The 24,492-nt window shown below is 36.8% G+C and overlaps 1 protein-coding gene across 4 annotated transcripts; it reads left to right on the top strand.

Moving 5' to 3' along the window:
• The first annotated feature begins 650 nt into the window (after positions 1–650).
• acsl1b (acyl-CoA synthetase long chain family member 1b) lies at positions 651–22,336 on the top strand. 4 transcript variants are annotated; one of them, XM_046859627.1, is made up of 22 exons: positions 4,733–4,931; positions 5,124–5,339; positions 8,011–8,223; positions 8,320–8,434; positions 9,219–9,283; positions 10,955–11,056; positions 11,588–11,687; positions 11,860–12,035; positions 12,631–12,663; positions 12,770–12,821; positions 13,031–13,104; positions 14,353–14,430; positions 14,552–14,686; positions 15,135–15,269; positions 15,889–15,984; positions 16,386–16,458; positions 16,549–16,637; positions 16,725–16,841; positions 17,618–17,761; positions 18,002–18,103; positions 19,211–19,282; positions 20,237–22,336. In XM_046859627.1, the coding sequence occupies exons 3-22, from the start codon at positions 8,029–8,031 to the stop codon at positions 20,375–20,377; spliced, it is 2,094 nt and encodes a 697-aa protein (XP_046715583.1). In that variant the 5' UTR covers positions 4,733–4,931; positions 5,124–5,339; positions 8,011–8,028; the 3' UTR covers positions 20,378–22,336. The 4 variants fall into 4 exon arrangements, with proteins under 4 accessions (XP_046715585.1, XP_046715583.1, XP_046715584.1 ...); XM_046859629.1 differs by lacking the exons at positions 4,733–4,931; positions 5,124–5,339 and adding an exon at positions 651–726; XM_046859628.1 differs by lacking the exon at positions 5,124–5,339.
• The last annotated feature ends 2,156 nt before the right edge of the window (positions 22,337–24,492 follow it).

The raw sequence follows: 24,492 nt of genomic DNA, 5'->3' as shown, positions 1-24,492 counted from the left end.
TTCATAATACATATTTATTGCTTGTTATTCTTATTATTTATTGCAATGTATTCTTACTGCTTTATGCATACTGTGTATAATTTTCCTTGTAAGCCCGTTCTGTTAAATTATTATGGACAAATATTAGTACAAGGTATTACTTTTGGTATTGTTCCAATATTATAGCTTGCAATAATAATAATAATAATAATAATAATAATAATAATAATAATACATCGTGGTGTGGTACAATTTTTTTTATATATTTATTTTTTCTTATTTCAATTTGATTAAGCTGAAATATGAAATTAATTATATACTACTTTTAATAAATTTCTTTTTTGACTCTTTTATATCTACATATTTTTCTTGAAATATTTCCTTACTGTCTAATAGCAAAGTATTGGTATTGTTATAATAGTATAGTATGTAACAACAACAGCAATAATAATAATAATAATAATAATAATAATAAGTGTGCAGTATTGGGGAAGTCGAAGGGTCAGAGGGTCAGAGCGGGCAAACGAGAGGGTTATGCAAAGTCAACCGGCGGACCAATCCTGTGCATCGAAACGATCATTCGTTACATGCCGCTCTCTGATTGGACGAGACAGCGCTACTCTGTTGGTTCGGGGTCTCTGATTGGCTGATGGAGCCGGTCTCGGTATACTAACACACCTTCCGCAGCGATAGTAACATCATCATCAAACTTCATGCTCTGTTCACGGCGTTGAGGCTTTTAATCAGGTCAGTGCTGCCCGCTCAGGGGGTTCATTCAGCTCGGATAATGACCCCGGGGGTAAAACCGGAAGGGGGGGATACATATCTACCGGGGAACTGTGGCACGTGCGGGAACTTTAATAGAATTTGCGACGTGTCTTGGCGCGTGTATGAGAGAGAGAGAGAGTGAGAGAGTGAGAGTGTGTGTGTGTGTGTGTGTGTGTGTGTGTGTGTGTGTGATCACGGGGTGTCAAGGGAATTTAGGTGTGTGTGAGCTTGTTTAAGGCTCACACACAGTGTTGCATTTCACCAACAAAACGCATGCAACTTCATACAGCAATATGTTCCCTATAGTATTTAGTGCTTTGTCGCTTTTTCATGCAGCTTTGTTCCTTGTGTATTTTGTGCATCTTGCACATGCACTTACTCCTGTATTACACTGCATTGCACTGAACTACTGCAATATAAACTATTTCAAGAAACCTAATAGACTCCAGTGTTGAACATCTGGACGTGAACGAGCAGGCGCGCTCCCGCCGTCCGTGTCACTCTGGTCACCTTCACGTGTCTCACCTTCTTAATTCAACTCATTTCTCATGGTTCATGTGTTGTGCTTATGAATCAAATCAGTATCCAGTTTCTAGTCGTGGAACTAAAAATAATTTTCCTGGGCTGTGCTTGAAAAAAGGGGGTAATTCACTGAATTTTTGTCATTTATACAATATAATCTCTTAATTTATTTTTTTACCTGGACACGTGCATAAAATGCACATTTGGAAGAAGATTAAAGGCACAAAATTCATGCAAGTTTCTAGGTGTACTGATTACAGTACTGTAAGAACAACCAAATAGTGTAATTAAGCATCATTATATTTTTGTTTTGTCACAAGTACAGGAATCTGATCAACAGGCTTTTGTGATAACTAATAATTTATATTGACACAGACTATCTGCAACTCTCATCTCTATGACTGCTTGTTTGTTACCTGTCTTTGCATGCTTGGAATGAGGTGAAAGGTGTGTGTGTGTGTGTGTGTGTGTGTGTGTGTGTGTGTGTGTGTGTGTGAGAGAGAGAGAGAGACAGAGACACAATACACTCTGTCACCACTTCACCCATTCATCAATAAGCAGTAAAGCATTTGTCCTTTGGTCATGTGCCAGTATCCTATAATAAATATTAGGTTTGTCCTTCAAAATAACCCTTTAAATCTTTCTCAGAGAGGACTTCCCTTTTAGAGAAGGATAGAATCCCTGCAGAATGCTGAATTCAATCAACAATCAAAGATGCCTCGAGGAAATATATAGTTTGTTATTGTATAGATGTATAATATGCTGTATTTTTAAACGTTATTCATAATGTATTAGCCAATAAACAGTGCCGAGAGCCAGCAGTAACAGAAAATGTCTCTCAGTGGCCACCGTACTAAAGCGGCATCGCTCTAAAAGAAGTTGTGGAGGGTGTGATTTAACCATGCACTTGAACCACAGTGATCTGTTTGTACATTCTAAAAGCTTTAATCTGTACTTAAAAACACTTAAAAAGAAGAAAATATTAAGCATAAAGTTTCTGGCTGTTGTCATTTGCAGTTTAAGGCTCGATCTGAAACCTGCAAAAATTAATAAAATATTGTCAGCCGTCCTTTTTTTATAATTTTTTTAAATGTATTTAAGTTAAATGGGTCACATGACTTAAAAATACAAACATACAAATGTCCATTTTCTCAGTCTATGCGACAACATGGAATTGTTGTGACCAAAATTTGAAGAAAGAAAAGAAAGAAGGAAAAATAAAAATATTTAGATTTATCCATATGAATGTGGACATAACCATAATCAGCATGGGTTAGATCAGACTTTTGGCAGACAGCAAAATCACTACACCTTTTACCACTACAGTGAAGTAGTAGTTCAATGGTTATGGTGTTGGCCTTTGCCTCAGAGGGTCATGAGTTGAAATTCCAGCACCACCAAGCTGCCACTCCTACACCCATGAGCAAGGTCATTACCCTTAAAACTTTCAGTTGTATAAATGAGTAATTGTAAGTTGCTCTGGATGAGGGCGTTGCCAAATGTCGTAAATGTAAATCTTTAGAATTTTCTGTATGATTTTCATTCCCACATGATCTACACATCTGCTGTAGTGCCCCGAGAAGTACGACTCGCTGTTATTCATCTCAGCAGGCATTAGTTAATCATTGAAAGAAGCAACACCTGTGAAGTAAAAAGTCAAAACCTGAGTAGAGTTAGAGAAGTTTTAGGGGAAAAAAATTTATTTGATTAGTTGCAAAAGCTGAATTAATTTTCTAGTGTTTTATTTGTCTTATACCACATCGATCTTCCAACACTTAAGTTGAAAGAAACATGGATGGACATTTGGCAACCATTTATAGTTACATCTTATACAGTGGATCATTCTCAATAGAAGGGAGGTTCCATTAATATTATAGCAGCTATAAACACTTGGGCTCAAAACATTAATCGATGAAAGCCAAATAAGGTCGTCTTGTTAAACGATGTATACGTTTTCTGTTTATCGTTGTTTGAGAATGGGTGTGGTGGTTTTTTTTTTTTTTTTTTTTTTATTGTCATTTTTTATTGTATAGTAAAACGAGAAGATTTTTAGAGGTTTTCATTTGACTTTTTTCTCATAAAAACACTGAATGTGGATTAATGTAAACAATCACCTTGTTAAAACACTATACATTATGTGAAAGGACTGGAAACTGTATGTACATATCATTGTAAGTCACAAAGTTGCCTGTGTGGTACGGGTGGAGTGAATATTTTACTACTGAAGGTCACCTGGGACATAAAGCTTTTGTTCTGTCCTGCATTTTAACAGCACAAATCACAATATAATATCTGACACTTGGGGAACAAAACGGACAAAAATGACTGTAATGAAATGCCCTTAATTAAAATTGACTTTTTGTTATTAATGTGGAAGGACAAAAGGGGAAATTATTCAAAAAAAAAAAGTAAATGTTTAAGTGTGAATTTTTGAGAATTTAGAGGATATAAGTTGTATATAAAATATACTAGTACATACAATTTTAGATACACATCACTGTTCATTTGAAGCTAATCCAACAGTGCTGCAAGGTAAAAATGACAGGAAATACTATAAACTAGTAAAAAAAAAAAAAAAAAAGCGAATAGTGCAGGTAATGGGCCAAGAAACATTAAATGACAATATCTCCTTAAAAAAACAGTTAATTCCGAACCATTTTAATAAGATATTTCGTAGACATGGGTCACACTTTTATTGAATTTAAATTGATGTGCAATCCTACGTCCAGGTTATTTTTTTTACTTTTCAATAATTGACACGCATAGGTTTATCATTTAACAAACCAGGCTTGTAGTATTTCTGATAGTTGTTATGTTTTGTCAATAAACACAGCAAAGAATTGAACCAATGAATGAACTGAACCAATGAACCAAGAATGTACATTAAGAAAAAGAGTCGCTTGGATTGACATGGCAGATGATCAACTGCAGACTTTTCCCCATGGCATGCTTGCGAGTACGAGATTCTTACCCACGACTAACTACTTTAAACAACTTCAAATGTCTAGTTAAGTCAATTTAATCAATTGAGCAAATTTACACTGATTTGTATGAAGTTGTTTTCTTATTGCAAGAATTAGTGCCTTTTGAATCAGTTCCCCAGAGCTGCTGTAATGATGACTCTAGCGTACATATATAGCATAGATATTTATGCCATGTAGATTTATGGCAGAAGATGAGATCAGAGTTGTGGATGCTTGCCCATTGTGTAAATACTGTTTAGTGTAACATTGAGCCTTGTTGAAGCAGATCACCAGCTCTATGCGTATGTATTTAACCTCCACTGGCTACTCTACATATCTAAAACAGCAGCTGAAATGTTTCTCCACGTCACCATGTTTTCCGTTCGGTGTGGTTTTAAAATAGCAGAGTGTTGGAGGAGGAGGGGGTGGGATAGCGGTTCTGCTTGGCTGGCCTTCATCGGGTGACCGCACTTGGGCTCTATCATTGGTCTAACTTCTCAGGCAGACCAAGTTTAGACAGCGCGGGCTTGCTCGGGTTACCTTTACCCTGGAAAGCCAGCAGCAGCATGTGATTATGTACATGTGCAGAACTTCTTCAACTTCTGCCTCTGACCTCTGAGTGAGCGTACTGTAATTAGACGAGGAAGTCGACTAGGCGATGATGGAGTCACTGCCTCTGTAGTGACATTAGAGAGAGAGGTAATCAGTAACATTTTAAACTTTTCTCCACGGCATTAAAGCAATTTCTTGATTGATTCAATGACTTTGCAATGAGTTGCTCAAGGAACGAGGTGGCATAGAGTTGTCAGGAGAGCTTTTTTTGTTACATAGGCTTTGGTTGTCCTTTAACTAAATTGTTAATAATAGAACTTTGAGGTCTGTTATCCGCAGAGCCCCGATATCCTGGCTGACACGGCGCATTTTAAAGGCAGGTCATCCAATAAGATGAGGAAGGGGCAGGTCCGAGTTTGACCTTCGGATTTGCATTGCCTGCTGCAGTAACGCATAAACTCGGCCACTTTGATGCTGATAGGTGTCAGTTAATGCTTCCTGTCACTCTGGTCAGCCTGTTCAGGAATCCACAACCCCAATTCGCTCTTGACTCAGGTGACTTGCTTTTGTTTTGGATCATGATTGTCTTTTCAGTGTTTTGGGACCTGCAAATATTTTTTCAGGTGTAAGAGCAGGATATGGGTTTTGCTGACTGCCAAGCCAGATTTTGTTGCCATTTGTGTATAAGCAATATTTTTATTTGAATTAGGCTTTATTCTTCTGGATTTTAATGCTGTTTTCTCTATAATTGCAAACTTTATTTAGCATGAGTGAAACATCTTGACCAGGACCAATATTTGAGTGGTAGTAATAAAACTAGGTGACCGGTGAAAGGGGCAGTGTGTCCTGACCGGGTGAAACATGCTGTGTTGTGGAAACACACAGTCATATATATTTATACACACACTCGCACAATATCTCTCTGAATCACGCCTACCAAGGGTGCTTTGTGTAAATTATCAGACAGCATGACTCATCCCAAAGTAGGGCTATTGTGCTACAGTAACACTGTCTGATTTTGACCTGGGTTTCTGTTTCATATTTGCTAGTTTTGACACCATGGGAGATGCTGCTGTTATCTGTATTTGATACTCTACAACAAGCTAAGATACACAAATCGAATGACTTTTGTGGCTGTTGGCCAAGACCTTGTGTATATGTGTCAATAGCTTTATATGTTTGCTTTTCTGAGGCAACAGTAAAGTGTTTAAACAAAATAAGCTAAAGTTGTAGACTGTGGGCTGAATAAAAAAAAAAAAAGATTTATGGTGCACCCAAAATGGTTAGCCTGATAAAAAAAAAAGAGAGAGGTTCTTGTTTGTTTTGTTTAAGTTATACAGCAGGTAGAAGTTTTTTAGTAAATACATCCTAAAGCTGGTTCATTAGTGTTTTTCTAGAAATGCTAAATTAATTGTATCTATTCAAAGAAACATTAGGAAACTATACAGCTAGTTCATGCCAGAATGTGGTTTAAGCCTGGATTTGATAAGATCTATTTTCTGTGATCAGTTTTATTATGAATGTTAATGCAAAACTGTTTTGCCTGTATTAGAGTAGAACATGAACGAGTATGTAGTACAGACTGGGTTGACTTTTTGACCTTCTCCATGTAAAGGAAAACATTAGACTGGATTTTGTTAACATTTGTTTTCACATGTTTAAATATTCAAAGTATTAAATTAAGTTCATATTTGATATTATTTTATGACGAACACATGCCTGATTTTGTTTTGTATTTTTGTACTGTATAGTTCATTTCCAATAAGTCAGTACACTGGTGTGAGAATTCTGCAAGTGTAATCCCAGGTTTTTGGGTCAAAGGTAAGCTGTAAAGACTATTTGAGACAAACCACACTTGTGACAGATTGCGATAGCATTACAAAACATCTGATAGCTCAATCAGCAATATGACCCTTGCTCATTGAACCATGAGCACTTGAGAAGGTCGTGTCTGGCCAATTATTGCAGAGTTCTCTTTGTGTAATTTGTTGAATGGCAAAGACGTTCAGCTGAGACACACTTCGTTTTTGCACGCAAAGAAAACAAAAAAGTACAATTAAGTCTGCATTTAATCTTTATAAGCATGCTGTAGGGTGAGAGCTGAGGATTGTGGGAATTCTGGTTGGGTTTTGCAGGTGCATCATTCTGAGATATTTTGCAGGCTCCATGTAAAAGACAATAGATTTGTTGGTAACTTGATCGTAATGTGATCATATAACAACTTGCCATATAAACCGTTTAAATATTGTGGTGGTTATTTTTCATTTGTATTCCTTCAGGAAAATAAAAAAACAATAGCAATTGTTTAATGGTGATGTTCAGTGGCGGTGTATAAGTAGAGATTTGGGAATATTTTTGAATACTGATTGTACAATGGCTAATAAAAAGTAGAACATTTTTTATTACTTTTATTTTTACATCCCACTTTTAAGTTAAATTAAACACAGGGTAAATCTTCTAATGAAGATCAGTCATTGAAGCACATCAGCAATCATTCATTTCACGTCTATTTTTTAAAATGGGGTGACATCAATTTATTTTCTATCTGAATGTCTTATTTGTCCTTATTTATGCATGTATTTTATAGTTTTATAGATATAGTTTTAATAAGATTTGATGGCAATTTCTCAATTGCATAATCAATTCTCTGCTAATGTAAAGCATTGGGCCTGTTTTCTCAAGCTGGACAAGAGAAGATATTTGTAGATCATATACAGGAGCATTTAGTTTGTATTAATGAAAATCTGTTTAGTTGGATTTTTAGATTTAGAGCCCCATAGTGTGTGAAGTATATGTATAGGGAGACACTTATGTTGTTGCAGTTTTATATTAGAGATCGCTGTGAATAAATCTCATAATCACTTCACATACACACAAATCTCAAGTACATTTAGTGAAATCTTGACATTTCATATTAAAGCAATAGAACATGCATAAAATGCACAATTAAAAATAATGTCTCCCTATTAAAAATGGATATATATATATATATATATATATATATATATATATATATATCTCAATAGAAGAGCTGCATTACTGGAAGGTTTATCCTGCATTTAATTTAACTTGGAAGTGGGAAGACAAAACATATCTTTAATTCTGCATAGATTTCTTATGAGTTAAATTGTCATAATTATAAACGTTCTCTTGCACCGACTTTTCATGTACATGCGTCTACACAGAGTCAATCCAGGGTTTAATGTTGAATCTGTATCACTTCCAGATCCATTATCAGAGAAAGATGCAGGCCCAGGAGCTGTTGAAGCAGCTGCGTGTGCCTGAGCTGGCCGAGGTGAGGGATTACATCCGCAGCCTGTCCACCGGCACACTGGTGGGCATGGGGGCCTTCGCAGCACTCACTACCTACTGGTACACCACTCGACCTAAAGCTCTCAAACCACCTTGTGATCTGCACATGCAGTCCGTTGAGGTCCCGGTAAGTCCACCGTGTAGATTGGATTTAAAGATTCAACATAAATGTTTTAGTTTTTTTGGATCAGTTAAATTTGACATACATTCTTGTGATGTTTAGGGAGGAGAGTTTGCTCGTAGGTCAGTGGTAGTAGACGCTGACAAGCTCCTGTCTTTTTACTATGATGATGCTACGACAATGTACGAGATCTTTACAAGGGGCTTACGCGTGTCAAGTAAGTGAAATTATTTATATACATTTTTTATGTTTGTTTTATGAAACGTGATGATCACTGGGTGAGATTAGGAACCGCTATCTTAAATGGCTTTAAATATGGCACATTTTACTTGACACTTTGCAAACCTTTTCAAGTTTGAGTTTTTTTGTCGTAAACCAAGAAAGCAGTTTGTGCAGGTGTTAATTTACTGGAATGTTACGCGATACTGCAGAAATGTTTGCAGACATTCTGCAGACATATTCTATCATTTCTAAAGTAACAACGTGTACATGGAATAAATGATTGCAGGGCAGGGATAAACATTTTTTTCCACAGTGGGAAAGTCTTTAGAATGGAGGATTTTGTTTTCCATTTTCTCTGCAACATGAAGAGCTGCACTATTTTTTGTATTATGAATTTTAAGCTTGAGGGTGAAAAATCTGAAGGTCTAGTGAAGGAAGGGCCGTTTCTAGCTGCTACAATTAGTGATCACTACATATGACTTGTTTTGCACACATTAAAAATAACTATTATACAAATCATTCTTCATTGTTTTTAAAGTATAAAATAAGTTATTTATGTTGCTGGAAAATATTCAACTGCTGTTTCAGCCTTTTACAACATTTTTCTTTTATATGTTATATTTACTTTTATTGTTATACATGACACCACATTGACATTGTTTCTTTTGTAATTTATTGCAATTCTCTAACAAGTGCATATATATTTTATAATGGCCTTTTCTGTTATGAGAGTAATAAATAAACATTTTAATAATATTTTTATTTTTCCTTTCTATTAGATAATGGACCTTGCTTAGGCTCCAGAAAGCCAAAGCAGCCGTATGAGTGGCTCTCCTATTCGGAGGTAGGGCTGCTGGAGACATCTCCATTTGTTATTGTTTAAATAGCCACTGTCTTCTTTACATTCTGTCGCTTCTGTTGGTATCCTCAGAGATTCAGTCTTTCAGATTTCAGCTGCAAATAAAGTAAAGGCCAATATCCAAGTCAAGTCGTGTCAGTTTTCTGTACACAGTGAAATTAAAGAACACGACCAAATTGAAAACAAAAAAGACAACATAAATTAATACAATATGATGTAAAACTAAACAGACCTATTCACATTTACCGTGGTTGGAATCTCGCACCCACAGTTTATTTAGGAATTTGCCACATAACTAATCAGTTTGGCTGATTTTCCTGGTCTTTCATGGATTGCACCATAGACCAAAAATGTTGAAAAAAAATTGTATGTTGAAATAATTAAATTTATGAATAAAATAGAGAGAGAGATGGAGGGAGAGAGAGAGAATAGAATAGCCTTCATATAATAGCCTTCATTTGTCACATGTACCGCACATGAAATTCTTTTCTTCGCATATCCCAACTTGCTCGAAAGCTGGGGTCAGAGCGCAGGGTCAACCATGATACAACGTCCCTGAAGACAAGAAGGATAAGGGCCTGGCTCAAGGGCTACCACTTTAAAAATTAATAATATTTATATATCTGTATATATATACGTGTGTGTGTGTGTGTGTGTGTGTGTGTGTGTGTGTGTGTGTGTGTGTGTGTGTGCCACGTAAATAAGTCACTGCTTTTGCTGTTAGCAATTTAAACTGTTCATGTGGAAACATAGCAAAAGTTCCTTTTGGTGTTCTGATGATTTACGTGATTTAAAACACCATAATTACTTTACAACATTTACAAGAATATTTGGTCATTATGCTCGATGTTGAGTTTGGTTTTACTAATAATAAACATACGTTTGCATAAAGCATCAATACATTTTATGATTAATGTATTAAAAACTTGAAAAGTATTAAATTAAGGTACATTTATAACAGATTAAAATGTGCAATTGATTTTTGCAATAAATCTCCAGTTAACTCATGACAATCATGTACACTTTGATGTCCAAATGTCTTACAGCACACTGAAAATCTAGAAATAATAGAAGGTTTTAGAACTTTGAAATATTTATTAGTAAGTAAATATTCAGTCTCCTGCTTATCTTAAAACTGGAGATTCTGCACTTTTTAAATGCAAGCAAATGTATGTTCCTGACCATGTAAACTGCTTTGTACAAAATATATAATCTGATGACATTTGATGGATTCGGTCTAAAATGATTCGTTGAGGTTTTGCACAAACTTATTAAAGCAAACAGAATTATCATGAAAATCAGACATAAACGTACATATCTCAAAGATTCTACTTTTCTCGTCAGTTGTTGACATTAAATATCCTTTGTAATAAAAATGATTGTTTTGCAAAAAAATGATTACAAAATCAAATAGGCGTTGAGCGACTACACCAAAGAATTGTTTTACTACCTTTAAAACAAATGTCACCATCAATATGCTCATTGTGTTTTATCAATATACCATAGAATACTTTATAAGTATTTTACTTTACAAGGATACACTTGATTTAGAAGGCTCTATGTGTGTGATTTTTCTGTACCAGACCCACTCTGATGCAAGTTGTTGTCATTGCAGGGAATAGTTTTGTGTTGTTTTTGACTTTATCTTTCTCTCAGGTTGCAGAGAGAGCTGAGAACCTGGGCTCAGCACTGATGCACAAAGGTCACTCCAAAACCCAGGACCAGTACATCGGCATTTTTGCTCAGAACAGACCTGAGGTGAGGGGAATTACTGAACATCTGTGTGTGTGTGTGTGTGTGTGTGTGTGTGTGTGTGTGTGTATGTATATGTATGTGTGTATATATATATATATATATATATATATATAATGTATGTATATGTATGTATGTATATATGTCTGTCTATCTATATATACATATATATGTGTGTGTGTGTGTGTGTGTGTGTGTGTGTGTGTGTGTGTGTGTGTGTGTGTGTGTGTGTGTTAGCAAGCTAAATCATCCAGAGTTAAAATCTTGTGCTGGTTAGTTTCTATTCCAAGATAGTTTTTGTCACATTTCTATATATTTGGTTAGCAGGTGATGCAGCAGAAATATATAGATAAATATATAGGTAGATTCCAATATATTATAGTTAACAAATAATTATTTAGCACTGTACAAGCTTAAAAACCTAATATTTTTTCTTTGAGACTGTGTTTAAAGGTAGTTACTATCAGAATGGCTTTATTTGTTTCATTTTGATTTCAAATTCTTTACTTTAATGAATGCTGTATATTTTTTTCACAGTGGACCATCTCAGAGCTAGCATGCTACACATACTCTCTGGTATCAGTGCCTCTGTATGACACACTTGGGACTGAGGCCATCGATTACATCATTGAAAAGAGTGCGTCTACACACTATACTTTTTGCACAAATGTATTTATTTATTTTTGCTTTTTTGTTTCTGAAAATTAAATGTCAATGCAAATATCTTTATTTATTTATTTATTTATTTATTGCTTTTTGAATTTTTGCATACGAGAAACCATCCCAATATTTGTATGTGCGTATTTCAGCCGGCATCTCCACAGTGGTGTGTGACGTTCTGGCGAAGGCTCGTCTACTCCTCGACTGCGTGGCTGGCAAACAACACTCCCTGAAAACCCTGATCGTGATGGAGGAGTTTGATTCGGAGCTGGTGGCTCAAGCACAGAAATGTGGTGTGGACGTAATGAGCCTGAAAGATGCAGAGGTGAGATGCTGATTGTGTAGTTTACAGAGTTGAGATTACATCAAGTCATAAGGTGTTCTTTTAGGGATTTTGAGGGTAAATTTGAAGAGTGAATGAAGCTGAACAATATATTTCATGTGTCAGAAAAAGAATACGCATGTTGTAATGCATGGGGGACCATAACATGATAATCTTCCAAGATATAGCTCCAGCTTTGACTAATAGAGAGTCTGATATATTTTAATCAATAAATGCAGCCATTATTTTGCTATGGCTTTTTTCTTTAATTCAGTAATTATTAAAGTCTAGTGCACAAAAGCAAAAAAGATTCACAACTAGTGTTTAGATATGACCGTGACGCTGCTGAGAAAGCTGCACTGCTCTTGCTCTCTCTAACTTTGTACTCATGCATGTGCATATAATTGCAAAGCCGTCTTTTAGTAGAGCTGTGGCTTTCAGTCTTGCCTTTTTCTTTTTTTTTTTTCTTCCCCTGACCTTCAGCAGTAGCTTTTGCATGGTTTATTTTTCTTTCTTTTAAACAGATATACACATCAGACTCCTCATGTCTCTTAGTTGCTATAAATGTTATAAATGACTGTGTCTTCTCTTTTTCTAGGCTCTTGGAAAAGCTCATCGGCAGCAGCCTGCAGTATGTCGCATCATCTGCTCTTTTTTCTTATAACCAGTGTTTTCTGCTTTTCATATACACCCACGTGGCCTGATGGTTAATGATTTCCATTTCTCTCTCTCTATAGCCCCCTAAGCCTGATGACGTTGCTATTATTTGCTTTACTAGTGGAACCACAGGTATGTTCTGTAAGAGCACATAGGTCTGCGTTTGCTTTGCAGGGAGATATGTGTTTTATAGATTTGCTAATATTTGGGTCTGCGTGTGGTTTTAATCTCTCTCTCTCTCTCTCTCTCTCTCTCTCTCTCTCTCTCTCTCTCTCTCTCTCTCTCTCTCTCTCTCTCTCTCTCTCTCTCTCTCTCTCTCTCTCTCTCTCTCTCTCTCTCAGGAAGCCCAAAAGGGGCAATTCTTACCCACAGAAACATTGTGTCCAATGTTTCTGGCTTTATCAAGATAACAGAGGTAAATGCAGACATAGCCTCACACTCATCTTCTCACACTCGTCCTATACAGATTTCACTCTATTTATAGTCTTACAGTACACAGTTAATACATTCCCATTCAATGCACAAACTTACATTAATAAAAAAAGGAGAATGGAATAAAAAAGAATGGGCTTTTAATGGTAACACACTGCATTTTTAATCTTAACAAAAGAAGAAAAAATGGCTGATGAGGTAACCAGTGAATAACAAAAGAATGTGGACACCTGACCATCACACCCATATATGGTTCTTCCACAAACGGTTGCTACAAAAACACACAGTTGTATCCAAGTCACCCAAACATGTTTTAGTAGATAATGCATCTGTGTACAAAATTATCTCCAAGAGCTCCATAAATGCCAAGGTGGGAGTGAAAGGACTTAAACGTTCTGACCACAACCTCACTGAACACTTTGAAGATGAACTGGGACACTGAATTCACCTCTGTCCTCCTCATCAGGCCCTGACGTCATTAATGCTCTTGTATGTGAACCTTCCCCAACTGTTTCCTCAATGTTGAAAGCCCACAATTGTATAGTGTTATTGTACACTTCACATGAACTAAGAAACTCAAACCTCTTCTAGCCTGACAACGCTCCTGTGCACAAAGTGAGTGCCGTGAAGACATAAAGTGCCAAGGTTGTAGCAGAAGAATACAAGTGTCCTGTACAAGCCTCTGACCACAACCCGTCTGAACACCTTTCAGATTAACTGGATCACTGAATGAACCCCAGACCTTCCTTAGATCTCACTGAATGCTTTTGTAGCTGACTGATCACAAATCCTCCCAAACATGCTCCAACATTTAGAGGAAAGCCTTCCCAGAAATGTGGAAGACTAAATTTGTAACAAGTGCATATAGGTGTGATGGTGTTCAATCTTTTATCTCTATAGTGCAGCTGACTATTTTCCTCAAAGTTTCTGATTTAAACTACCATTAACAAAGTATGTATAACTGAGATTAATGGAGACAGTGTTAGAATGTACAAACTGATCATGTTTCTCTTTTTAAATCTATTTTTAATGCTAGATCAATTCTTCAGTTTCATTTTAATAAAAATGTAAAATACAAAATTGTGCCCATACATTACACACATACAATTTTAGTGTAAAAATTTGCTATAAAAACAGCCACCACACACTTGTTCATTACTGCATAGCTATTTCTAAAATGTTTTACTCGGCTTTAATGATCCTTTTACTCATATTTTGACATTTCTTCCAGACCAGCTGTCCTTTAAGTCCCAGCGACTCGCACATTTCTTACCTGCCCCTTGCACACATGTTTGAACGAGTCGTGCAGGTAGAGCTTCATTTTTACCCCTTATAGTAATAACATTTGTTTTTTTTTTTTAAATCTATTTATCCAATTTCATATATAGTATTATAACCAAAAGCACGTTTCTGTGTTTTCTGTCTTTCAGGGTGTGATGCTAATTCACGGGGCTCGCATTGGCTTTTTCAAGGGAGATATCCGCTGCCTCATGGATGACCTTTTGGCTTTGCGGCCTACTGTCTTTCCGGTTGTGCCACGTTTGCTCAACCGAATGTTCGATAAGGTAAAGATGAGTACTGTAAATGCTGAACATATTATTTTCAAATGTTTATGGACACCTGAGCAAATGATTCATTTGTGCTTATTGAATATCCCATTCACACATTTAGTCTGCATTTGCTCTTCTAATAAACTCCACTCTTCTGGGAGGATGTTTTACTATATTTTAGAGGTACAGTTGTGGAGAATTTGTGCTTATTCAGCCACAGGAGTGTTAGCAGTCAGTTCATTCTTTACATTAACTACGTCGGGTACTGGGGTGCAGTCAGTGTTTAAATTCATCCCAAATTTCTGTGGTATTAAAGAAATTCAGAATGTGGTCAGCATGCTATAGGAAAATTTGTAACAGTTACTATGCTTTATGTCAGGCCTCATGACACCAACTCGCCCTGATTATTTTCTCATTTGTTCCACAACAATTATTAGGAATGATTACATCATGTGTTTCACAGATCTTTGGGCAGGCTAACACTCCTCTAAAGAGGGGGATTTTGGGATTCGCTTTCCGAAGAAAAGAGGCTGAGCTGATGAGTGGCATTATGAGAAGAAACAGTCTGTGGGACAAAGTTATCTTTAAGAAAGTCCAGGTAATTATTAACTCATTAAAAATCACTTCCCACTATTTTGCATGTGTTGTGGTCAGTTCTATATCTGCTACCACAAATGTCTGACCTCCAAGAGCCCTGTCTGCTAGGAAAGTTGTTTGCTGTTGGCAGATTTCTGCCTGGTTTTGAATATAAATAACATAAAACATATAAATAACAGCTATTCGTGCAAAAAGAGCTCCTTCCATGTGCTTTTGAGGGTAATGGAAATATTTCTGTTCACAAGCCCTTTACTACATGCTGTATTTTTGTAGGCATATTGTGCTGCAGACCCGCTGTGGCGACCCCTAATGGGAGAAGCCGAAAGAAAGTAATTGTGCTGCAGCCCTGACGATTATGAAATTCTGTTTCTGCTGCCCCCCTGCAGGCCAATGTAGGAAGCAACGTTCGATTACAGAAACGTAAAAAAAACCCTGCAAAATAAACCTTTCCCAAATCCTTCGAACATAGGACAGCAGCACAATGCATAATATCATGCAGATACATTTCAGCAGTTTTTCAGTAAACATCGGAATGGAGAAAAATAGTGATCTTGGTGACTTTATGCATATTTAGTGGGCATTTTGTGTAGATGAAATGAATTTTTTTCTGCCACCTGCAGGCCAGTGTTGGAGGCAAAGTCCGCTTGATGCTGACTGGTGCTGCTCCTGTGTCAGCTCCTGTGCTCACTTTCCTCCGTGCAGCTATGGGATGCCAGGTCTGAAGACATGCTCACACACATGCGCGCACACACACACACACACACACACACACACACACACACACACACACACACACACACATTCCCCCTTCTCATATATGGCCTTCAGGCTATAGTTTGAGGATCTTGGTTTTATAGTTACTTTTATGTTATTATTTACACATTTGTCACTATTTATTTGAATGTATAGAATCCATTTCTAGAATTTATTTATAATTTCACTATATACTCATTATAGATCTAAACGTACATCGGGATTTAAATAAAGCTGCTCAAAAGCACTGTAGGAATCTGAATTCATTAGAGCTGTGTGTTGTGCAAAGTATCTAATGACGATAAATTAATTTAAGTGTCCAGCTTGCTGCTTTGTGTTTAACCCTGCTTTTGTTTCTGTTTAGTTTTATGAAGGCTATGGCCAGACCGAGTGCACAGCCGGCTGCACGGTGACGTTATCCGGAGACTGGTCAGCAGGTAACCCATGCTCTCACACACAAACTTGTGCATTCAGTCTCTATATTCTTCTATCTCAGCTTCACGTTTCTTCTGCTTTATTCATTCTAGGTCATGTCGGACCTCCCCTGCCTTGTAACATTATGAAGTTGGTGGATGTTGCTGAGATGAATTATCTGGCTATGAATGGAGAAGGAGAGGTGAGTGATCAGGTGTTCACATTAAAGCTTTGTATAAAGGACTTTTTTATTATGGTGTCACAATTGATCATTGTGTCCGGGTTCTAGGTGTGCGTGAAGGGGCCCAATGTGTTTAAGGGATATCTGAAAGACCCAGAAAAGACAGAGGAGGCCATCGACCAGGATGGTTGGCTCCACACGGGAGATATCGGCAGGTGGCTGCCGGTAGGTTGTGGAAACGATCGTATTCATTTCATTAAAATAAAATTGAGATTAGTTTCACTTTACTTAAATAGGAACTTATGTAAATCTGTTTAGTTATATAGTTAAACATTTAATCATGTGACAGCAGCACAGTGTATAAAATCCTGCAGATACTGGTCAGGAGCATCGACATCGACATATTGGGAGAATTGTGAGCTCAGTGATATGATCGCTTGTATCAGATGGTTTTATTGTATACACTGTTGATTTCCAGAGATTTTACACACAAAGGTCATCAAAATATTCACTTATATTCTTTATATTTAATGTGACTTTCAACTGAAGCACTTACCCTGTATTTGCTTGATTTTATACACTGGGCTGCTGTCACAGTTAAATAAATGCATAAATGAGCAGGCTTTCTTTTTAAACTGAACACTGAATAGATACTCATGTCACACTATTCCATGCAAACTGCATAAATCAGTTCTGGCCAATGTCTGGCATGTGTATTTTTAAACCTGTTGAGAAACTTTGAAGTTTTTGGTTGGTTCCTAAAACAAGAACTACACAGTTGAAGGCTTAGTTTCTGTGTTGTATTTCCACCACAGTTTTCTTTCTTTCTTTCTTTCTTTCTTTTTTTTTTTCTGAAAGTGAAACATCTGTAAATCTGCTTTGGGACAGTGTCCATTGTTAAAAGTGCTATACAAATAAAATTTAATTGAAACATACACATGTACAATGCAACAGCAGAAATGAAATTGCATTTTTTTTTTATGTTTCATCATCTTTGATAGAATGGCACTCTGAAGATTGTGGACCGTAAAAAGCACATCTTTAAGCTGGCACAAGGAGAGTACATTGCCCCAGAGAAGATCGAGAATATTTACATCCGGAGTGAAGCTGTGGTTCAGGCTTTTGTGCATGGAGACAGTTTACAGGTGAGACAGGATGGTCTTCGTCCTCTGTTTGTGTATCCGCCTTAAGTATGGCGGTGTCTAGGGATAGTTTTTACCTATTTCATTATGATCCATAAAATATTGATGACACACTGCCTCTTATCTGTTGGTAAGAGAAAGAGAGAGAAACTCAAGGTGTAAAGTAAAACTAATTTGATAATGTTTGTAAATACCAGTATAGATTTGAGTAAGTCTTTAAAATCTATTGTACTTCTCCCTCAGGCCTGCCTCGTAGCCATCATTGTGCCTGATCCGGACTTCCTGCCTGGCTGGGCCAAAAAAAGAGGATTTCACGGCTCATATGAGGAACTCTGCAGCAGCAAGGTAATGGGATGAGATGCTGCAGATCCTGTAGCTTCTGTAGATATATTACGGAGACTTCAGACAGAGACATTTTCCAGGAAATTCCATAATTAATGCATTTGTGGTGCATATGATTGAACAAAGTTTTCTAATCATGAAAAGAAGAAAACCAGATTACGCTACACACGCTTAGAATGGACACATAATGATAGGGTTATAGGTTTTTTTTTTATTAAGTTTAAAACATATATATATACTTGTTTAGCAATTTAAAATACACACCTTGTACACTACATGACAGTGTATTATTTCAAGAGTCACATGAGAAGCAATAAAATAAATATAACATGATTATATATATATATATATATATATATATATATATATATATATATATATATATATATACAGTGGAACCTCGGGTTACGAGTTTAATTGGTTCCATCACTTTACTCTTAACCTGAAAAGCTCGTATCCCGATACAAATTTTCCCAGACTTCTTTGTTGGCGGCATGGTGATAGGAATACGTACAGTATTTAAAGTTCAGTAATTCCACACTGTTAGAGCGACGAGCGGATGTGTATGTGCTGCACGAGAGCGCAGCGAGAGCACGTGGCGATACGTAAAAAAACTAACCTGCCTGCGATTTTTTCGTGCGCAACGCTCGTATCCTAAAAAAATTCTCGTAACTAGAGGCAACATTTTTTAAGAATTGCGACTCTTAACCTGAATTTTACGTATCCAGGGGCGCTCGTAACCCGAGGTTCCACTGTATATATATATATTTTTTTTTATGTCAAAAAGATGATCTTCTACAGGTTTAAAGCTTCATTTACCCTTTTTGACTGTTCAATCATTTCCCAAACATTTACGGATCTTTACCACAACTGCCCTTAAACATGTATTATATGCGTATTCGAGAAAACCTGCTCCTCTGTGATCACATACACTGTAAAAATGTATCTGGAGATTGCGGAAAACAATCTCTGTAAAGCCTGCTATCACTTAAACAACAATGGCTATACTAACAACAAATACTATCCTAAGTCTACAGATAGCATGTTTGCACTATAGTAGTTTGTGTACATGAATCTTGGAGGTAAAGATAATCTCTTATTTACTTGCAGGAAGTGAAAAATGCCATATTGGAGGACATTGTTAAACTTGGCAAAGAAAGTGGTCTGAAGTCTTTCGAACAGGTCAGTTTTATTGCAATCAAATTTCAGCCTTCAAAGTAAAATCAATGCTTGTGGCTTTCATTGTCATTTTAACCATATACAGTTTGTACAGTACCCAGTGAAATGAAAACAATAGTCCATCAGCACTGAGGTGCTACTGTACATTAAACTGCATAGTTACATAAGACAACACAGAAACAAGGCATACGCAGTCCTACATTCAGGATTACATAAAGTCCACATATGCAAACAGCACAGTATAGTACAATAAGAATTATAGAACAAAAGCAGAGTACCGTAATTTCCGGACTATTAAGCGCACCCAAATATAAGCCGAGAAAAAAGATTTTTATTTTGAACCTAAATAAGCCGCACCTGTCTATAAGCCTACACTGAAACTAATGAATTTTACACAGGCTTTAACGTAAGACAGTGTCTGTTACACGGCTTGTATCTAAACAGTAGCCTACCAAGAAAGTCATTGTTCACTGTCTTCCTCCTTCCTTTCACAACTATTTCTCTCGAGAGTTTTTTGGCATCGTTGTGCGTTTAAAAATCACCATCGGTGAAGCTTTTCTCCCGATGCCGTGCAGCTCAGAACACAGGTGAAGTGTGTTTTTTCATGCCCGGTTGTTTTCAGCGTGACGAATGATTCTCCTTTCTTGTAGACAGTCCGAGTGAGAAGCAGGTCAGACGTCAGAGGAACATCATCCATATTTATGATGTGGTGCGGCCTGATTCAGTGGGAGCGCATCTGATTTAATATAAAGAGTTTCATTTTCATATCAATTTCATTTTATTTCATTGGTCTAATGTTATGGGGCTCAGTTTTTTGGCTTGAAGCTTGTGAAACCGGGGGGTTCAAAGCGTGGGAAAAAAGTAGCGGCTTATAGTCCGGAAAATATGGTAAATGACCGCAGTGAAACTGCACTTCAGGCTGCTATTATTGTACTAATCTGCTCCTGTGTGTTATAGGTGAAGGATATTGCTCTACACACAGAGATGTTCTCGATCCAGAATGGCCTCCTGACACCAACACTTAAAGCCAAGCGTGCTGACCTCAGGAACCATTTCAGGCAGCAGATCGACCAGCTCTACTCCAACATCCACATGTGAAGGCGATTCCAGAACTGAGTTGATAGAATGCAGACACATAACGCTAACTGTTTTTCTGTCCCAATTGTTATTCTTCTAGTTCTCTCGAATGGAACTGTGCCTTACCACACAATATATCCACTGGCTTTCATATATATGCATCAGAATCAAGAGAACACATTGTCACACTTTTAACCCTTCGGGGCTTTAAACCTCAGGTCTGAAATCTCAGATGCCCTCAGAATGCTGCATTAGATCCAAAAACAGAAAGCTTTTAATACTTGATGCCAATTTAGCCAAGAGACCTGAGCATGGTGCTTTTGGGTGGGGGAAAAAAAGCTTTACATTTTTTTTTTTGCCAAAGATGCTGCTTGAGTAGTCGACTGTGCCAGGATAAAGACTGGCCCTGATTTTAAAGCTATCTGCTCAGCTGAGACAGATAACAGAACCTCACCATTACAGGATAAACACTGATGCAAAAGCGTATCGAATGGAACAATATGATTAAACGATATCAGTCACTTCCTTTTTTTTGTATGTAGCACAAGTAAAATGTGAGAGATGCTCTCACAGAACCATTTCGTAGCTACACATTACCTTGACCCGAGGTCCATAAATTTAAATTGAGAAAAAACGTACACACTCGTCTTTGCCTGTGTGACTTAACATACATTTTTATTACTTTATGATCTGATTGTTGTGAAAAGAAGACATTTACATAAAGGAATACACGTGTATTTTATTTTATTTTTATTATTTTTTATTTTTTTAAGCACAATCTGAACCTACTGTGCCTGAAGCATATGAGATTATCACGGACAAGAAGTTTCCAACAGTTCCCACTGCAGCTTAGAATATAGCAGAAAATCTTATTCTTTACTATAGAATGGAAGCCAAAGGGCAGTCAAATTCCAATCCATAAATCGATCAAATGTATAACAAAATTTACTCAGAATTAAAGTAGTTTTTCTGCAAGAACAAATGTTCTGGATATGGAGCCTAATTTAGAGACGTCTTGATTTCACTCAAATTCATGAAACATTCTACTACACATTGTACTGAGTGATCGCAACAACTGCCCTTATTTTTGTACGTTTCTAAGTGAACTTTAAATTGAAATTCTTTGCTGTTTTAGGTTGGGATTAGTTTGGAAGCACCTTGAGTATTTCAATAATTCAAGCTGAAAAAGACTGTAAAGGACGATGCATACTCTGCATACTCGACTTGCATAGTGTCGCATTCTGTCTCTCAGGCCTGTCAGGAAGGCGATGAAGCCATTAAGCTTTGTGCTATATAATTGCACTCCTTACCAACAAAGCCATGTGATCATATAATGTTTATAGAAACTGTGTGCTGAACAGTTGTATGTTCTGTGCTGCTTGATTTCAAAAAGGATCCTTAGCATGCATTCCCTAGGCCATAGCAAAACATCCCTAATATGTTGCCATCTCAAGAGCGCAGCTCAATATTGACTATTTATGTTTTTTTGTGTTAATAATATTAGTGTTTATTGATTTCATTTTTTTGGAGTTTTATATGTGCTTGATTAAGAAATTAATCACAATGTTTCTGGGTTCACAGTAGTTTTAAACTTGCCTGGTTTGGTTTGAGTTATTGGAATGTTTTTAGCACTAAACTTATTTGTCCTGACCTGGTTTTCTTGTACAGTTATGCTTTTCAACAGCTTTATCTGTAAATCATTGCAAATCTTTTTGTTCTCATGTTTCTGGACTATGAAAGGTTTAGTTTAAAGCCTTGAGCAACAAGGTGTCCACTGCATGTTTTGATGTACGTGTGTGGGATTACATTTCACAAAATCCTAATATTCATATGCACATGAATATTGCTTTGTCATGTATATTAATGCAAGCTATTGATGTGTATGAGTTGTGTGAAAGATGGATATTGTTGTAACAAAATGTGAACATCTGAAGTTAAATGTCACTGACTGACAGCTAAATTAAACAAAGCTAAAAAGAAGTGGGTTTGTTTTGTGGATCAATTGACATAGTATTTAATATGTATACTGGATACACATAAAGGATATACTGGATACACAAGATTCATATTTGCCTTTTGAACATCTCATTCCATGTTTAGTCACCATTTGCTGTTATAATAATCCCAACTCTTCTGGAAAAATGTTCCTCTAGATTTTGGAGTGTGTTTGTGGAGATTTGTACTTATTAAGCCAGAAGGGTGTTAATAAAGTCAGGTACTGATGTAGGTTGAGGAGATCTGTGGTGCAGTCAGTGTTCCAGTGTTCAGTAGGTTTAAGTTTAGAGCTCTATAACAGGCCACTTATATAAAACTCTTCCAAACCAATCATGTAAATCATATCTCAATGACCATGCTTTGTGCACTGTGCATTGTCATTAATAACAGTTTTGGGTCTTCTAGTTTAAATCTATATTATAGGGACACCTGACTTTCCCAACCAGACTGTTACCTCAAAGTAAGAGGCACAGAATTGTTTGTCATTTGCATAAGATTTTTCATTTAATTGAACTTTATGCTGTTATCCATGATGCTTGTACTATAATTTTAAATTGTTCTTAACCAAGTGTGTAATAATAATGAATTCTGTCAAGTAACCTGCACATTTAAAATATTTAACATCAAATGTAGATTTTTAAGATTACAACACATCACTATTTAGACATGAAATGGGGATGTGAATTAAACAACTTGTTTTTTTCTTATTAGGGTCTTAGTTGTTTTTACAGTATAACATTATTACACTTTTAAACTCAGACAATTCTGTACACCCAGGGTGGAACATCAGTCCATCACCAAGCACTGTTACACTTGTTTTAGCATATTTAATCTGCTTTCTGGCATATTTCTAGTGGTAAAAGGAACAGAATTGAACCAGAGACCAAGTGTGGGAGGGAACATTTTATTATACAGTGAAAAGTCACGTTAAAAAGTTTTAATACCTGTGTGATGTTTAAATAGAGCCTGTCCTGAGTAAATCTGTAATGCATGCAGCTTTACACAAGGTGGCGATATTGAATAGTGAAAGCCCAGTACACACTACTATTGCCTGCTCGTATTCCATAATGAATGTTTAAACGCAAGCAACCTTAGTAATCACAAGTAATGAAATGAAATTAATATTGCAAAGTCCTTTATATATTTCTGTAATTCACATAATAATGGCCTGCTGAGTGTGTTTACAGGATAATCACTTATGAATTCTAGCTAAGCACTTATGAATACAAAGCTAAGTCATGTACATCAAATCTGGGTCATTATTATTACCGTATTTTCCAGACTATAAGACACTTTTTTCCCACGCTTTGAACCCCGCGGCTTAAACAACGAAGCGGCTAATTTATGGATTTTTCCTGGGTTTTTCTCGGTTTCACAAACTTCAAGCCAAAAACCTGAGCCCCATAACATTAGACCAATGAAATTGCTGAACGGGTTCAGGTGAACTAATGAAACTCTTTATATTAAATCAGATGCGCTCCCACTGAATCGGGCCGCACCACATCATAAATATGGATGATGTTCCTTTGACGTTTGACCTGCCGCTCACTCGGACGGTCTACAGGAAATGTGAATCATTCGTCACGTTGAAAACAACCGAGCATGAAAAAACACACTTCACCTGTGTTTCGGCATTGGGAGAAAAGCTTCACCGATGGTGATTTTTAAACACACGACGATGCCAAAAGATAAACTCTCGAGAGAAATTGTTGTGAAAGAAAACAGGAAGACAGTGAACTTTCTTGGTAGGCTACTGTTTAGATACAAGCCGTGTAACAGACACTGTCTTTCGTTAAATCCTGTGTAAAGTTCATTAGTTTCAGTGTAGGCATTATAGTGTAGTGTAGTTATATAATCTTCTCCTGAACGGTAGCAAGACTAAGTAGTTGATGGTGGACTTCAGCACGAAACAGGAGCGGTGATACCAAAACCTAAACATTGATGAGACCCCAGTGGAGAGAGTGGACAGTTTCCGGTACCTAGGTGTTCACATTACACAGTACCTGTCTTGGTCCTGCCACATCATCACCCTGGTGAAGAAGGCCCAGCAGCGTCTGTACCATCTGAGATGCTTAAGGGACTTTAAACTACCCTCTCAGGCGCTAAGAACCTTTTACGTTTGCACCATTGAGAGCGTTCTG

The sequence above is a fragment of the Silurus meridionalis genome, chromosome 10 (genome assembly GCF_014805685.1).
Source record: "Silurus meridionalis isolate SWU-2019-XX chromosome 10, ASM1480568v1, whole genome shotgun sequence".
In the NCBI taxonomy this organism is placed as follows: domain Eukaryota; kingdom Metazoa; phylum Chordata; class Actinopteri; order Siluriformes; family Siluridae; genus Silurus; species Silurus meridionalis.
Note: the sequence above shows the minus strand (reverse complement) of the source record. Positions and strands in the feature narration are given on the sequence as shown.

What these genes read in the sequence shown, in the direction of transcription:
- acsl1b (XM_046859629.1), top strand. Translation starts at nt 8,029, where the DNA reads ATGCAGGCCCAGGAGCTGTTGAAGCAGCTGCGTGTGCCTGAGCTGGCC. An exon ending in TGCAGTCCGTTGAGGTCCCG is followed by an intron (nt 8,224 to 8,319) that starts GTAAGTCCACCG and finishes TGTGATGTTTAG; the next exon opens with GGAGGAGAGTTTGCTCGTAG. An exon ending in TGCATGGAGACAGTTTACAG is followed by an intron (nt 17,762 to 18,001) that starts GTGAGACAGGAT and finishes CTTCTCCCTCAG; the next exon opens with GCCTGCCTCGTAGCCATCAT.